Source organism: Hemiscyllium ocellatum, chromosome 4 (genome assembly GCF_020745735.1).
Source record: "Hemiscyllium ocellatum isolate sHemOce1 chromosome 4, sHemOce1.pat.X.cur, whole genome shotgun sequence".
NCBI classification, from domain to species: Eukaryota; Metazoa; Chordata; class Chondrichthyes; order Orectolobiformes; family Hemiscylliidae; genus Hemiscyllium; species Hemiscyllium ocellatum.
In genome coordinates, this window is record NC_083404.1 from 3,591,188 (window position 1) to 3,609,164 (window position 17,977).

A 17,977-nucleotide genomic window follows, 5' to 3' on the forward strand; every position below is an offset into this window, starting at 1 on the left:
TGTGATACCTTTTCTGCTTCAAACGAAGAATGTGGAACTTCCAAAAATAAAACTTTAAAATACTATGAAAGATCACAGTTCCCATTCAGCTTAGCTGCGTTTCAATGTTGGACAATAGTGGTGAGTTCCTCAGAACATGATATTAGAAAGAAAAGCTATGTGCATATTGATCACAAAACATAATCCAAAACATCAGATATTAATTACAGATTCTTTCTAAAATTAGATAGCACTGTGGGAAAGCATGGCAGAAGTTCAGCCATTGTAGTGTACAAAATAGAAGCACAGCAAATTCGGACAGTTCAATTTAGCTTAGCCAAATGCTAAGAACACACTGAACAGCAATTTAATGTGTCAGAGACTCTTAGCTGTGGGACGAATGAGGGTTCAGCAGTGTCAGCAAAGAGGGCTCGGCGGTGAAGAGTTGGTGCTTAAAGTGGGAGGACACCTACATTGTTGGGTCTGGTGCAGGTGGAGGTGAAGCAATTGGAGGTCTCCCTTAAGGCTAGGTGCTGGCATGGAGTGGGTCAAAAGAGTGGTATTCTTAACTTTTTACTTCTGCGTTTTTATTCCTACGATTTACCCATGCTGACTATTTATTTCATTATTTCAATTTTTTTTTTGTCCTGGGATTTTGATCCAGTGACAGTGAAGGAATGGCAATATATTTCCAATGACAATATATTTTCAGGATGGTGAGTAGCTCAAAGGTGAGACTTTTAAACTATCTAAGATGGCTGCTAGTCTCCCCGTCCTTGCATGTGTTATTTAACTTTTTCACTTCCTATTAAATCTTCTGCACTCAACCTGGTTCCTGCTTCATCCAATTCTCGATCTCTAACCAGAGCGTTCTGAATTTGTCTGGCTTCCCTTTCTGCATTGTGACCGTATTTCTTGACTGTGGCAATCTACCTTCTGTTTAAAAGCAGCTCATTGTTCTGTTGTAGTTTTGCCTCTCAATCTTTGATTCCAATTTACCTGAACGAGGCCTGCTCTCACCCCACTGAAGGTAGCCCTCTAAGCAAATAATTCTCAGCCTGGATTAGTCTCTGCCCTTTCCCCTAGCCAACTTCAACTTTGTGGTATCATAATCAATACCCCTTCAATTTTCCTTTAGTGACGATTGATTCACTTGATCTGCTCATCCATCAGAACCAGATCCAGAACAAAAACAAACAACCCAAGTAATTTCAGAATCCATTCTAAACAGAGCACGGAGAAAATGCTCAAACATCCTGCGCCTTTTAGATTCCCAATCATCATACTTTTAATTTTGCTCGTCTGAAAGGAAGCAATAGCCTTCATTTTGTCACTAAACACAAGACTTAGCATTACCAAAGAGAAGGGAAAACTAGGTCTGGTATTATACTTTCTGTTAAACTACAGGACACTCACTCGAGTATAGCATGCTTAATCACGATACCAACTAGATAATAACATTCTTCAATAAGCATTTCAGAACTGGCAGTGTGTAGACATACCATCAGTTGCTTCCTCTTCTAAACCTGTTGTTCCAAGCTCTTTCTCTGTAATATTGAAAATAAAACTGATCATTGATTAAAAACCCAAGTCATAAAAAAAATTTTCTCATTAACTCTTTGCCTGTTTAAGAAAAATCTCAAACTGAGCCAGCATCTCAAAAACAAAAACAGAAATTGCTAGATAAACTCTCAGGTCTGGCAGCACATGCTGGGAGAAAACGGAGTTAATGCTTTGAGTGCAATGACTTTTATTGCAGCACCTCAAGAAATCTGTTGAAAACTACAAGCTTACAGAATAGGGAAGGAGAAAAAAAACCCACTAAGAGCCATATCATGATGTAGGAGGACCGAATAGTTCAAGAAATGAAAGCTCCACAACTAATCTTATTATGACTGTACAGAAGTACACTAAACTACAAAGCTAACTTAAGCAAATTTGTACACCTTTTTTGGATAGCTCAAGTATCATTACCATCTTAGTCCCTCTCTGTGAAGCCTCCCTTCCATCAGTAATTCACCTGGCAGCTGCACATAGGTGCATTCTAGTGAAGCGCAACACATTAAACCAGGAATACAAGGGTTGCAAAATACTCAAACTAAACAGCTACCTGGAAAAAAAGTACTTTTTTTCTTGCTGTCACAGGTCAGTGCTCTTTCCTAGATGATCTGATTGTGTTGTCCAGGTAAGCCTGTTGATCTCCACACCTAATGTCAGTGTGCAGCTACCAGCATTGAAGGTGTGGTAAAAGACATGAAGCAGTGTGAACAATCCCTACCAAATTACCAGGCAGAATCTTGAGGAAAAAAGTGGAAAAATGTATCCAACTTAAGTTCACAATTTACAACACGACGGAATATTTAGGAAGGAACTTTGCAAGTCAACTCAGTTTGCTGTATTATTTATGCTGTAACAATGTAATTTGTTTTTACCTGGTTCAACTGTGCCCAAATCATCTTTTGATTCACCTGAAAAATAAAGAAGCACATTATTAATATAAACATCTATACATTTATTTTTATATGTCATCACCCAGTGTTTATACTGTCCAGTTAGTTACCAGTCCTATGGGGAATTGGACAGTGAATCCAGAAACCAAATTTAACAAAACAAATTCAAACCTAACTCCTGACGTGTGGATTCTGAACAAAAAAAGACTCCCAACAGAAAAAAAGTTGAGAGCGCAAGAGAAATTGAAATAATGAGGCTCCTAACTAACCTGTTACTTCCAGATGGTCAGGCTCTGAGGGTTCACTCACTTCTGAATAAGTCACAGATTCTGTAGTACAAAAAAAAACAAAGGCGGCATTCATTCAGTTGGAGGACGCTCCACAATTTAAATCTTGGGGTCATGATCACCCTGCCTGCACATTGACATTTAAATTAATGTAAATCAACTTTAAATGGAGCTGGAGAAACTCACATGGTGCAGTTAGATAACACAGTCACATTGCGCCACAGAGTGGTGAGATGCAGATCTGCACCCACAATCTCTACATCTTGTATATCTCTCTCTCTCTCTCTTTCATTGCACTTGATTAAGGCCAATCTAGAAATTAGTTTTATTCCGAAATTTAAAAAGTACATACAGAAGGCAGCATTAGAATACTTACCATTTGTTTATACTATTAATTAGGAAACCGAAAACATTCGCAAAACTAAATCAGAAGGATGAATAATGAAGTTAGCAAGGCTAGGTCACATGGAATACAGCAAAAACTTGCCATTTGGATACAGAGCTGGCTCAAAGGTAGAAGGCAGGTGGTGGAGGGTTGTTTTTCAGACTATAGGCTGGGAACATAGGGTGCCACAAGAATCAGTGCTGGTCCATTACTTTTCGTCATTTATATAAATAATTTGAGCTTAAGAGGTACAGTTTGTAAGTTTGCAGATGACACCAAAATTGGAGGTGTCATGGACAGCAAAGAGGGTTACCTCAGATTACAATGGGATCTCGATCAGATGGGTCAATGGGCTGAGAAGTGGCAGATGGAGTTTAATTCAGATAAATGCGAGGTGCTGCATTTTGGGAAAGCAAATCTTAGCAGGACATATACACTTAATGGTAAGGTCCTAAGGAGTGTTGCTGAACAAAGAGACCTTGGAGTGCAGGTTCATAGCTCCTTGAAAGTGGAGTCACAGGTAGAAAGGATGGCAAAGGCGGCATTTGGTATGCTTTCCTTTATTGGTCAGAGTATTGAGTACAGGAGTTGGGAGGTCATCTTGTAGCTAAACAGGACAATGGTTAGGCCACTTTTGGAATATTACATGCAATTCTTGTCTTCTTCCTATTGGAAGGACGTTGTGAAACATGACAGGATTCAGAAAAAATTTACAAGGATGTTGCCAGGGTTGGAGGATTTGAGCTTCAGAGAGAGGTTCAATAGGCTGGGGCTGTTTTTCCCTGGAGCATCAGAGGCTGAGGGGTGACCTTGTAGAGGTTTACAAAATTATGAGCGGTAAATAAGCAAAGTATTTTCCCTGGGGTCAGGGAGTCCAGACCTAGAAGGCATAGGTTTAGGGTGAGAGGGGAAAGCTAAGGGGCAACTTTTTCACGCAGAGAATGGTGCGTGTATGAAATGTGCTGCCAGAGGAAGTGGTGGAGGCTGGTACAATTACACATTTAAAAGGCATCTGGATGGGTATATGAATAGGAAGGGTTAGAGGGATATGGGCCAAATGCTGGCAAATGGGACGAGATTGGGTTGGGATATCTGGTCAGCATGGATGAATTGCACCAAAAGGTTTTTTGTCTTGCATTCAGTAGTAGTAATGTAATAATGCCAAATTTCAAATGATTCTAAATTAGACTGTGGAGAAAAGAATGGTCCACTACTTTTCTTCAATTATATAAATGATTTGGATGTGAGCATAAGAGGTACAGTAAGTTTGCAGATGACACCAAAATTGGAGGTGTAGTGGACAGCGAAGAGGGTTACCTCACATTACAACAGGATCTTGACCAGATGGGCCAACGGGCTGAGAAGTGGCAGATGGCGTTTAATTCGGATAAGTGTGAGGTGCTGCATTTTGGGAAAGCAAATCTTAGCAGGACTTATACACTTAATGGTAAGGTCCTAGGGAATGTGGCTGAACAAAGAGACCTTCGAGTGCAGGTTCATAGCTCCTTGAAAGTGGAGTCGCAGGCAGGTAGGATAGTGAAGAACGTGTTTGGTATGCTTTCCTTTATTGGTCAGAGTATTGAGTACAGGAGTTGGGAGGTCATGTTGCGGCCGTGCAGGACATTGGTTAGGCCACTGTTGGAATATTGCGTGCAATTCTGGTATCCTTCCTATCAGAAAGATGTTGTGAAACTTGAAAGGGTTCAGAAAAGATTTACAAAGATGTTGCGTGGGTTGGAGGATTTGAGCTATAGGGAGAGGCTGAACAGGCTGGGGCTGTTTTCCCTGGAGCGTCAGAGGCTGAGGGGTGACCTTATAGCAGTTTACAAAATTATGAGGGGCATGGATAGGATAAATAGACAAAGTCTTTTCCCTGGGGCCAGGAAGTCCAGAACTAGAGGGCATAGGTTTAGGGTGAGAGGGGAAAGATATATAAGAAACCTAAGGAGCAACATTTTCATGCAGAGGGTGGTATGTGAATGGAACGAGCTGCCAGAGGAAATGGAAGAGGCTGGTATAATTGCAACATTTAAGAGGCATTTGGATGGGTATATGAATAGGAAGGGTTTGGAGGGATATGGTTCGGGTACTGGCAGGTGGGACTAGGTTGGGTTGGGATATCTGGTCGGCATGGACGGATTGGACCGAAGGGTCTGTTTCGGTGCTGTACATCTCTACGATTCTTTAATTGAAAAGATAATGGATTTTTAAAACAAAAACTGACACTCAACAAGAACTGGAAATTATTTTTATCCAAGGAACTATTCAGCTGAACAATGCTACCTCAAAAATTTTTATTTTTTTATTCACTGGTGGGATGTGGGTGTCACTGACTGGGCCCAGTATTTATTGCCCGTCTCTAGTTGCCCCTTGAGAAGGTGGAGGTGAGCTGTCTTCTTGAACTGTAGTAGTCCATCTGCTGCAAGTTGACCCACAACGCCCTTAGAGGGGAAATTCCAGGATTCTGACCCAGGAATATTGGAAGAACGACAATGTATTTGCAAGTCAGGATAGGGAATGGTTGAAGAGGAATTTGTAGATGGTGGTGTCCCGTGTTTCTGCTGTTCCCGTCCTTCTAAATGGAAGCGGTGGCGAGTCTGGAAGATGCCAAAGGATCTTTGGTGAATTTCTGCAGAACATCTTTTAGACAGCAAACACTCCTGCTACAGAGCATCAGTGGTGGAGGGAGTGAATGTTTGTGGATGTGGTGCCAATCAAGTGGGTTGCTTTGTCCTGGATGGTGTCAAGTTCGAGTGTTGTGGGAGCTGCACCCAGCCGGGCAAGTGGAGAGTATTCCATCACATTTCTAACTTGTGGATAGTGGACAGGCTTTGAGGATTCCTGCTCAAAACGTGGTGAGTTACTCATTGCAGTATTCCTAGCCTCTGAGCTGCTCCTCACAGAATCCCTACAGTGTGGAAGCAGGCTATTCAGCCCATCATGTCCACTCTGACCCTCCAGATAACATTTCGTCCAGAACCACAGCTATACCCTATCCTTTTAACCTTGCATTTCCCATGGCCAATCCACCTAACCTGCAAATCTTTGCACAGCTGGAAGAAATGGGAGCACCAGGAGAAAACCTATGCAGACACGAGGAGTATGTGCAAACCCCACACAGACAGGTGCCTAAGGATGGAATTGAACTCTAGTCCCTGGCACTGTGAGGCAACAGTGCTAATTACTGAGTCACTGTGCTCTTGTAGCCGGTATAGTTATATGCAAGTGAAGGTCAGTTTTGTGGAAATGGTAACTCCCCCCACCTTGGATATTGATAGTGGGGTGACTCAGTTATGGTTATGTTATTAAATTTCAAGGGGGTGTGGCTGAATCATCTCTTATTGGAGATGGCCACTGCCTACTATTTGTGTGGTGTGAATGTTCCTTGCCACATTTCAGTTTAAGCCTAGGTACTATCTATTTCGACATGATCTGCTTCAGTATCCGAGTCATCGCAACTGGTGCTGAACATTGCACAGTCATTGATGAGCACCTCCACCCTTCTGTCCTGATGATGTAGGGAAGGTCAAATGGAACAAATGTAATTATCTGTCTGGCTTCCAATCTCTTTGCCTGTTCTCTTTCTCAGTTAGAAGGAAAGGTTATGTAGGAGAATTGAACTGTTGCAAAACATTCCACAGCTACAATCAATTCCACTTTACCCTCAAATAATAATCAGACATTCTCCATCAGCCAATTATTCTTGCTAGATAGTATATATATCTTCATGTAAATAAATAACTAAATAATCTCAACTACCTCTCACTTTCCTGTTTAGTTAGCTGAAATTAAAATAAGACTAGCTTCAAAAATAAAATGCTAAGCATAATGCTGGCAGGCAAGCAAGCAAACAATCAAGCACTATAAATAGCAAAAAGTAGCTAGAATTGAAAAAATCTGTATATAATATGAAAAGTTCCATAAAGCGACAAAAAATTATTACTCATTTTCAGGTCTGAAATGAAAACTAATACCTTCTGCTGTATGTACTTCTGTGCCCTCAATAGTATCGCCTTCTGTAAGCAAAGGAGGAGTTACCTTGACTAGCATTTGAGAATTAACAGAAAAATTCAACATCTGGATTTCAAATTATTCAATAGCGCATCATTTTAACAGAAGAGACGAAGCTTTCTCTTCTAGAGCCATACACAATATTTTGTGGTTTTCATTTTTATTTGGCCTTATGATCGATGCAAGGATCAGTGCAAGATTTTCACATTAATCACACATACTAAGTGATTAAAGCTTCAATTTCTGTGAAACAATGTTATAGACGTGATTCATGTTTGCTCTCAAAGTTTCAAAATAAAAATAATCGAGAGATGTACAGTGCTTAAACTACTGTAAAATCCACAACTTTCATTCTGGACTATTAGAGACACAATTAGAGTTACACAGTAAATGTTGGTCTGACCTCCATGATAACCTCATCCCATAAATTGAAAACAAAAGCACAGTATTAAATGAATTCCAGTAACGTATTTTTCAAAGTGCAGCAACCCTCCACTGTCATTGGAAAACAGCCCTTTTCTCATTTAGTATTAAAAAGGGAAAATGACTGCTTTCCAATGACAGTAGAGGGTTGCTGCACTTTTATAAATAAGTTACTGGAATTCATTTAGAGTTATACTTATGCTATATTTTTGTTTGCAGTTCATGGTATGAAGTTGTCACAGAGGTCAGGCCAACATTTATTGCCTAACTCTAATTGCCCTGAGGGGAGTTAATAGTCAACCACATGCAGACACTAAATGCGATGGTGGGAGAGGGGTGAAAAGGAGCAAGCACGTGTAATGAAGGAGAGAGTTCATGGTCTGAAGTAAATGAACTAAATGTTTAAATCGGAAGACTGCAAAATGCTGAAATGGAACACGGGATAAGTTTCTCCAGCTTGTGTTGGGTTTCAGTGGAACACTACTGTGCACCCAGAGCAGAACAAATGCCCTGGACTGGACTGAAAGTAGTACAAGTAAACTGCTGTTTCCCTTCTGCTTTTTGTACAGCATGTAGCACCTCTGGGTACTGCTAAAACAAACCAGAGATCTGCAGGTACTGCAAATTCGAGATAAAAACAGAAATTGTTGGAGAAACTCAGCAAGTCTGGCAGCATCTGTTGAGAGAAATCGGTTGTCTCAAACTTGTAGTACCTGCAGTTCTTTGGTTTATTCTAGCAGTACCCAGAGGACTGTGGTGCAGTAGCTTTGTCCCTACATCTGGGTTTGATTATTACACCAGGACCTGGCAGCTATGGAAGGTACATTCATAATGGTAAGCAAATCAATTTTTAGCCTGGAAATTCTTCCAAACTATTTGATGGCAGACTATAAGACAACAATGAGCTGGTGAGCTACCCTGCAGAATATGGTTCTAAAGCATTCCCGCACCTGGCCCCATATACGGTGGGCCAATCCAATGCAAGTCCACGGCCCAAACCCAAAAATGAAGATGACGGTTGGAAAAGGGACAATCAATCACTTTTCAAGAGATATCTAAGTATAGTACCAATTAGATCATGGACCATAATACATACCTGGACCTTCTCGTTCAGAAACCACCTCTTCAGGCTGAAGTTCAGCTTCATCTACGACAAATAGCTTTATGTTAATATATGAGTGATCATGCATCGTGGTTAAAGTTCATATGCTTACAGGTAAAGACACAAACCTGAAACAATATCATCAACATCTTCCTCAGTCACTTCTGATGTTTCTGAAAGGAAATAAAAAGTGTTTCTGTAACATTAATGACTTTTCACCACATTTTTGATGATTATTTGGATGACATATGTAATAACTACCTAGAATTGTGTCTTCTGGTACAACTGAAGCTTCAGGTCCAGAATCCTCTAAAAGAGAAAGATACTGATAAAAGGCTCAAGTACAAGGCCAAGTCCCTTGGGCCGGATGGGATTTACCCTAGGATTCTCTGGGAAGCCAGGGAGGAGATCGCAGAGCCTCTGGCTGTGATCTTAATGTCCTCATCGTCTACAGGAATACTGCCAGAAGACTGGAGGATAGCAAACGTTGTCCCCTTGTTCAAGAAGGGGAGTAGAGACAACGCTGGTAGTTATAGATGGGTGAGCCTTACTCCGGTTGTGGGTAAAGTGTTGGGAAAGGTTTGAGAGAGAGGATTTATCATCTAGAAAGGAATAAGTTGATTAGGGATAGTTACCATGGTTTTATGACGGGTAGGTCATGCCTCACAAGCCTTATGGAGTTCTTTGAGATGGTGACCAAGGAGGTGGATGAGGGTAAAGCGGTTGATGTGGTGTATATGGATTTCAGTAAGGTGTTTGATGAGGTTCCCCACAGTATGCTATTGCACAAAATACGGAGGCATGGGATTGAGGGTGATTTAGTGATTTGTATCAGAACTTGGCTAGCTGAAAGATGACAGAGGGTGGTGATTGATGGGAAATATTCATCCTGGTGGTGTACCGCAAGGATCTGTTTTGGGTCCACTATTGTTTCTTATTTATACAAATGATCTGGATGAGGGTATAGAAGATACGTTAGTAAATTTGCAGATGACACTAAGATTAGATTAGAATAGACTCCCTAAGTATGGAAACAGGCCCTTCGGTCCAACATGTCCACACTGACCTCTGAAGAATAACCCATTCCTGACCCATTACCCATATTTACCCCTAACGCACCTAACACAATGGGCATTTTAGCATGGCCAATTCACCTCACCTGCATATCTTTGGATTGTGGGTGGAAACCAGAACAGAAGGAAACCCACACAAACATGGGGAGAACCTGCAAACTTCACACAGTTGATCAAGGCTGGAATCGAACCCTGGTCTCTGGCGCTGTGAGACAGCAGTGCTAACCACTGAGCCACCATGCCCACAAGGTCAGTAGAGTTGTGGATAGAGACATAAGATGTTGTAGGTTACACAGAGACATAGATAAGCTGCAGAGCTGGGCTGAGAGGTGGCAAATGGAGCTCAATGTGGAAATGTGTTAAGGTGATTCACTTTGGAAGGAGTAACAGGAATGCAGAGTACTGGGCTAATGGTAAGAGTCTTGGTAGGGTAGATGAGCAGATATCTGTGTCTAGGTACATAGATGCTTGAAAGTTGCCACCCAGGTTGATAGGTTTATTAAGAAGGCATAAGGTGTGTTCGCCTTTATTGGTAGAGAGATTAAGTTTCGGAACCATGAGATCGTGCTGCAACTGCACAAAACTTTGGTACGGCCACACTGACACACAAATTCGTGAAGCATTCCATATTTTTAGGATGGCACAATGGCTCAGTGGTTAGCACTGTTGCCTCACAGTGCCAGGGACTCGGGTTCGATTCCAGCCTTGGGTGACTGTGTGGAGTTTGCACATTCTCCCAGTGTCTGCGTGGGTTTCTTCCAGGTGCTCCAGTTTCCTCCCACAGTTCAAAGATGTGCAGGTCAGGTGAATTGGCTGTGCTAAATTGCCCATACTGTTAGCTGCATTAGTCAGAGTGAAATGACTAACGTCTGGGTGGGTTGCTCTTCGGAGGGTCGGTGCGGACTGGTTGGGCCAAAGAGCCTGTTTCCACACTGTAGGGAATCTAATCTAAACACATTGCGCTGGAGTCACCTGTCGGCCAGCCCAAGGATGGCAATTTCCTTCCTAAAAGGACATTACTGAACCGGACTTTTTTCCCCCCAGACAATCTACAATTGTTTCATGGTCATCATTAGGCTATGGCAGAATTTGAACTGATGTTCCTAGAACATTATCCAATTTTCTGGATGAACAGTAAGTGACAATATCACTAGGCTATCGCTTCCCCTTTATTGTCGTTTTGTTCAAATAGTGGGGGAAGAAACCCAAGTCAATATATACCAGGGTGTATGTTCAGAATAGGCTTCACCTAGCGACAGATTGCTGATTGACTTGTGCAGTTTGGAGCTGAAAATGTGTTGCTGGTTAAAGCACACATTTTCAGCTCTGATCGCCAGCATCTGCAGACCTCACTTTTTACTTGTGCAGTTTGGACTAGATGCAGATGTCAGAAGCTGCCAGCATGCCAACTGGTCAGCTGGGCATGCGATTACCTCATGTGTGTATAATCTCTTGACCTCCAGGCAGACTACATACCTCTCTGTAGTGGAGTAACCCATACTGGGAAAACAGTAGCGCAACTAGTGACGCCATCACACTTCTGCATTCTTAAAAATCATCCTTACTGTCCTATTTTGACACCATCACCTTGATAAATTGTTACAATCTCTTCACCTTAAATTTGTACAGTTTTGGATTACTTATTACTTTGCTTATACACTCTGCTTGCAAATGTTATACCTATCATGGGTGTAGGTTTGCTCACTGGGCTGGAAAGGTTATGTTCAGACGAAGCTCCAGAGGCTCACTGAAGAGGAGTATGGTGATGAAACGTCTGAAAATGAATCTTCTAGCTCAGTGAGCAAACCTACATCCAGAACCTCAACGCAAGCTACAAACCTTCTCAAAAGTCACTTATACCTATCATGTTATTCCAGTCAAATAAAAACCAAACAACTGCAGATCTATTTTTGGGATGGGGTGTGGAGAGGTGCTCAGGGGGTCTGGCAGCGTCAGTGAGGAAAGATCACAGTTCATCTTTCAGGTCCGGTGACTCTCCCTCTGGTGTTTCTTCACAGATGTTGCTGGACCTGCTGAGCTGTTTGTTCCAAGTTATTCCAGTCATTTGATTTGTCTCCAGTACCACCTTTTTTTGATTATTTTGTAATCATCTCGGTTTCGTTTTATCGGATTATAGGTCATTGCTTCAGCTGTAATTCAGCTATTGACACTTTACTCTCACACTTGGTCTCCCGCACAGATTTATTATTCAACACTTCACTCTCACCATTTGTATGATATTTTGATCGCTCTGCCCATAAGTTCTGTGTGCTTCCCTCTCATTTCACCTGACGACAAAACAGCACTCTGAAAGCTTGTGATTTCAAATAAATCTTTTGAACTATAACCTGATGTCGGGTGATTTGCCTTCTTGACTGTATGTACGTGCAGAGGTTTAAAGAGGCTGTTTAGAGTTGCAGTTAGTGGAGTTTCAATGTTGGCTATCAATAGCTTTGTTGCCTGTGGTTAGAATTGTTTCCTTTGAAATGTCAAGCACAGAAATTATTTTAAAAGAGTATGTTTAATGTCAAAGTCTTCTGCTGTCCAGAGTTCATCAGACAGGGAAAACGGAGAGGTTTACTTTGAATAAATCTTTCACTTTTTAATGACCAGGAGTAGTCAGGCTCAAGCAGCATGCACTAACCCAGGTGGACCATTGCAATATTCAATTTTATTATAACCATAGTTAAGCATCAGTGTTCCTGGTCTGACCAACAGTAATTGTAATTATAGCTTTGCTTCACATCGCTAGAAGCAGATGTTGTGTGATCACAGGAACATACACACAGCTGCACTTAATGTTTACACAATTATATCTATATGCAAAAGCAAGCAGGAAGGAGGAGCATCAGAATCTCCAGACATGAATAACTATCATTAACCAATGTAACGCTTGGAAAATTCTGTGTGCCTTAACAAAGATCTAAGATTTCTGAAAATCTTTGAGAGAAGAACCAGAGGTTCTGATGGTCTTTCGATTTTTGGGATCAGATTTTTCTAATTGTGATTTACTAGTACAGATTTCTGCTGCTAATAAAAGTAAACACAGACAAAATACATATTTGTAATTTTTTGCACAGCTGACTGAGATTCCCTGGGAACATGTCAATATTTGTAGATCTCCACAAAAAATAGTTTCAAAACCACTGAGGTATGACAGCAGTGCTTCACTGTATATTAATGAGATATCTCAAAACTTTTTTTTCAAACAAATTTAATTGCAAGGTACAATTTTTATTTCAGATGTAGACTTGACAGCAATCCAAAAAAAATTCAAGTTTTCCCTTTCTGGTTATGACAAACAATAGAAAGGACACTACCCCAATTCACCTGACGAAGGATCAGCACTCAAAGTTTGAGATTTCAAATAAACCTGTTGGACTACAACTTGATGTCTGACTTTGTCCGCCCAATCCAACATCTCCATATTATCAATTCAGTTTGATAGGGAGTGGGTCCACAGCAAAACCTGTTCTAAGTTTGTGCTAATTATCAATCTCACCAAAGCATGCCACAAGAATAAATGGGATTGGATGAGGAAATGTTACCCTTTTAGAAACAGCAAGTCTTCAGAATTTAGGGAAGTTACAGTGGAGATTGATACCAAAGTATCAATCATTATATAGATTGGTCAAATTCATCCACGCCGATCAGACATCCCAATTTGACCTAGTCCCATTTGTTAGCATTTGTCCCATATCGCTCTATACCCTTCCTATTCATGTACCCATCCAGATGCCTTTTAAATGTTGTAATTGTACCAGCCTCCACCAGCACCTACAGCATCCTGTTCCAAACATGCCCCACTGTCTGCAAGAAGAGGTTATCCTTCAGGTCCCTTTTAAATCTTTCCCCTCTCACCTTAAACCTATGCTCTTGAGTTTTTGACTCCCCCACCCTAGAGATTAAAAACCTTAACTATTCATCTTATTCATGCCCCCCTCATGATTTTATAAACCTTTATGGTTCTCTGAATGCAGTGTTTTTTTGGCCAAGTTGAACTCAGTCCTAAACAAGAAAGAACATAATAAGCGATAACAAAATAGAACTTTCATCCTATTCGCAGTTGGTTATTGTATAACTACACACACTGTAGAGAAGCAAACTCATCAAAATGGTTCATTTGCTCCATTCCCATCATACCCAACAGAGAAAGGATTTGGGTAAGAGGCCAACAAACATACTTACAACATCCAAATAGACCTCATAAATGAAGCATTCATTGAGAATACTTACACTGGGCTCTCCTTTCCAGGTTTGCAATGTGCTGCCATAGTTGTCAGCTGTGGTTTGCCTCAAATCTTATTGCAAATTTCAGGCCACAACTTTTACCTGTCTTCCTCTTCAGCACGCAATAGAAGATGTAAAATGTAAACCTAATACCAACTTTGAACTCTAAATCAATCATGAAAACATGATGCAAAAGGGGGAAACTAACAATATCGAACTTAGCATTTCAAAGTAGACTACAACTGAATTGTAGCCCTGATTACTCCTCTCTGATATAAAAATAAGTAGCTATAATGACCCTATAACTTAAGCTACAAGTACACCCAACATTCACCCATTTCAAAGAAAAACAGACTAAATTGAAAAGCGAAGGGACAAACACTACTGTTGAAAGTACAAAACTGGCAGGACATTTGTGGGACTACCTGAAGGAATGTCCTTTCTACTTGAGAAATTTTGAATGCCTGTCTCTTCATTGCCTTCTTTCTTTCTCCTGTTTCACAAGTTAGAAAAAAAACTTGAATCTTTCCCTTTCCTGTTACTATGCAAGAGATTATACTCACTACCTACTCTAGTTTGGAGATTCCAGTTCTCTTTAAGTGGGCAAGAAATTTTAGAACAGCTAAACCTTTTCCATTAGTAACCAGGTTGTTGTAGGGTGTGGTACTGAGAGGTCTAATCCACACTGATTTTGGTGCTCATTCTGCGCCCAAATTCCTCACCACGACATCAATAGTTAGCATGCAAGTGTAATGATCTAATCCATGCAGTGTTTTTTTTCTTTATTCCTTCACACGATATGGTGTAACTGGCCAGACCAGCATTTATTATCCATTCCTTTGAGAGGAATAACATCTGCAATATTCAGCTTGCTAACTTTTACAGTTTTTGTAGAGAATTCCTTGGTTCAACAGTGCTATTATGTAGAAAAGGACAATCCAAAAAAAGTTGAGACTGCATCAAGTGCAGTTAAAACCGATTTTGCTGATGGGAAAAATATCACATTGGATCTGTTAAGAGTTGTTGAAAGTTTAGTGTTGAGTTTGACATTGGAAATTTTCAATTTACTGCTGGCTAACAAAACTGGCACCTATTTATAAATGCTGGAAAAGCGCAGCAGGCCAGGCAGCAAACAAGGAGCAGGAGAATCAAGCATAAGCCCTTCTTCCAGCAAAACATTTTCAGCTCTGATCGCCAGCATCTGCAGTCCTCACTTTCACCTATTTATAAATGTCTGTTTAAAGTTTGCATATCCTTAGGGTAGAAAGTTTCAACATAAAATGAAGATAAAATGGCTAAATAGGAAATGTGTGGAGAAATTAGTTTTAAATTTATGAAAGATTTAACTAGCAGGACAGTAGGGATCAGTAACAGAGGGCAATTAAAGAACGTATTATGACATTCGATTGTGTATTTCCATCCAATTATGTTATATATGTGTATATTACAAATATATGAAGTGGACAGCAGAGAAGTTCAATTATATGGGAATGTTTTTTCAGTTACATTACAAGGCAGAATTTAATGAAAGCAATATTTAGCTTTTGAGAACAGGTTAATGTGTGATATAGATACAGCTGATGAGTTAAACAAATAGCTTGTATCAATCCTTGCTCCTGAAGGCAATGACAGCTGCAGTACAGCAAAATAAGCATGCAATTAAAATAGTCTCAACAGAAGCAGCTAAATTTGAAATGGTTTCAGCTGAAGGTAATGCGCATAATGCAGCAAGTTGTAGAACACTTTCAGCACTGTGGGGCAACACAGAACAGGAAAGATAAAATGGGAGCTACTTTCTCATGTGTAGCTTAAAGAAAGGAACTCATGGTCCTATTACTTATGAACTAAAAGCTTGGTAACTGTAAGGTATCTTGGTAACAGTCAATGAATTTGGCATTGAGAAGCTGCTAGAAAATACAATATAAGAAATGATATACAATCTGTGATCACTTGCAGACTTCGATTGTTATCAGAGATACTGGAGTGACTTTAGGATGTTTACAACCTGTCTGTGCTCTTTGGGAATTATTGGTCAGAATAATCCAATTGATTCTGCATACCTGCACATAGGATTTACAAAAGGCAGTTGATAAAGCATCACAGAGGTGGCTTTTGAAAACAAAAATGACATGATCCAGCATTACAGTACGCATATTATTGGACGAGTTGCTGACTGAAAACAAATTAAGCATTTGGTTAGATGTAAGAAACAAGTGAGTGATACCATTACACTACTGGGTGGACTCCACACCTCAGCATTTGGAAGGGTAGAGGGGAACAAATTTGCAAAACAATTATAGAGGTACAAAAATGATAGAGTAGCCCCAATCGAAAAAGTTTAATTATCTTAATATAGATTGAGAGATTGACACACTAAAAGGCACAGAGGAGAAAGGAGGGAGGAATTTATGAAGTGTACTCAGGAGCATTTTTAAGAGCTGAAACCTGTGCCAACAAGACAGACTTTGCTGGATTTGGACCTGGGAAATGAGGTGGGTCAAGTGAATCATGTGTTAGGAAACCTTTGGGCAACAGTGATCATATTACAATGTGACTGCATATAGGAAGTACAATTGTTGGGCTGGGGTTGACAAGGTCAAAGTCACATGACATTAGGTTACAGTCCAACAGATTTATTTGAAATCACAAGCTTTGGGAGCACTTTCCCCCCCCTTCTCAGGTGAAGTCATTTGGCATACTCTAGAGTGATGATAACTTTTCTGGGGGTTGGAGGAAGAGAGAAAGCTAATTTCATTCAGGTTAGAAAAGATGCGGCTCAGGTTGGCTGTAAAATGCTTTGAGAAGTCCTCTGGTACTAACATGTAAGCCTCTTTCTTTCTCACAAACGGATCAAGTAAAGCCACTCTTTGATTTACGTATGACAGGAAAAAATAACATACATAACAAAGTTAATGGGCTGCAGTTTGATTTACACACGTTGAGAGAGCGCTGCGTGTATCAGATGTAATTTAATGCACCCAGCCCAAAATCAAGCATCTGGCATCAGCAAGTTCCGGGCATCTATAGATTAATGCTGAAAATGTGTTGCTGGTTAAAGTGCAGCAGGTCAGGCAGCATCCAAGGAACAGGAAATTTGACGTTTCAGGCACAAGCCCTTCATCAGGATTTTCAGCAAATGTTCAGCATTTATAAATGTTCAGCTTTTGCTCAATTTATGGAATTCCAAGATTCCATTGGCTTTGGTAATTTCTTTCCTAATCTGCAGTCATTTTGGAAGTCCTATGCGCATACACTACAATTCAGCACAAAAACAGGCTCTTCGGCACACCAAGCCTGCACCAATTCCATTTCTTACTTAAACCCGCTACTTATTGCCCACACGAGTTCTATCCCAGCGTTCACCTCCTGTTTATGTGACTATCAAGATATGCCTTAAACGTTGCTAACACGCCTTCCACTACTACTACTGGCCATGTATTCTAGGCACCCACCACCCTCTGGGTGAAAGATTTTCCCAGCACTGGTCCCTAAACTTTCCCAATCTAACCTTACCGTGTGCCCTCTTCTAGCTAACCTTTCCACTCTGGGAAAAAGCCTCTAACTATCCACCCCTCAATTTTGTAGACCTCTATCAGGTCACCACTCAGCCTTCACCTTTCCAATGAAAACAGAGTTCATCCAATCTCTTCTCATACCTAAAATCCTCCAGACCAGGCAACATGCTGGTAAACCTTCGCTACACCCTCTCTAAAGCATCCACGTCCTTCTGGTAGCGTAGCAACCAGGACTGCACACAATATTCCAAACGTGGCCTAACTGAAGTTTTGTACAACTTTAACATAACTTGCCAACTTTTGTATTTGATGCCTCAGCCATTGAAGGCAAGTGATCTGTATGCTTTCTTGACCACCTTATCCATCTGTGTTGCCACTTTCATTTGCATCTGAATTTGATCCTACAAAATACACCGCCTTGCATTTGTCTGGATCAAACTCCATCTGCCATTTCTCTGTCCATATCTGCAATTTATCTATATCCTGCTGTATTCTTTAACAATCCTCCTCACCATTTCCAAC

At 40.7% G+C, this 17,977-nt stretch overlaps 1 protein-coding gene across 11 annotated transcripts in view; it reads right to left on the minus strand.

The window, feature by feature from the left end:
- unm_hu7910 (un-named hu7910) overlaps positions 1 to 17,977 on the minus strand; it is a 214,075-nt gene that overhangs the window by 88,980 nt on the left and 107,118 nt on the right. For 7 of the 11 annotated variants that reach the window (XM_060822659.1, XM_060822653.1, XM_060822652.1 and 4 more), the window contains 7 exons: positions 8,899 to 8,946; positions 8,766 to 8,810; positions 8,632 to 8,682; positions 7,076 to 7,117; positions 2,699 to 2,758; positions 2,412 to 2,447; positions 1,482 to 1,526 (listed from right to left, as the gene is read on the minus strand). In XM_060822659.1, the coding sequence (XP_060678642.1) occupies positions 1,482 to 1,526; positions 2,412 to 2,447; positions 2,699 to 2,758; positions 7,076 to 7,117; positions 8,632 to 8,682; positions 8,766 to 8,810; positions 8,899 to 8,946 (327 nt within the window). The remainder of the gene's footprint in view (positions 1 to 1,481; positions 1,527 to 2,411; positions 2,448 to 2,698; positions 2,759 to 7,075; positions 7,118 to 8,631; positions 8,683 to 8,765; positions 8,811 to 8,898; positions 8,947 to 17,977) is intronic. The other 4 variants (XM_060822663.1, XM_060822662.1, XM_060822654.1 and 1 more) reach the window with 3 other exon arrangements.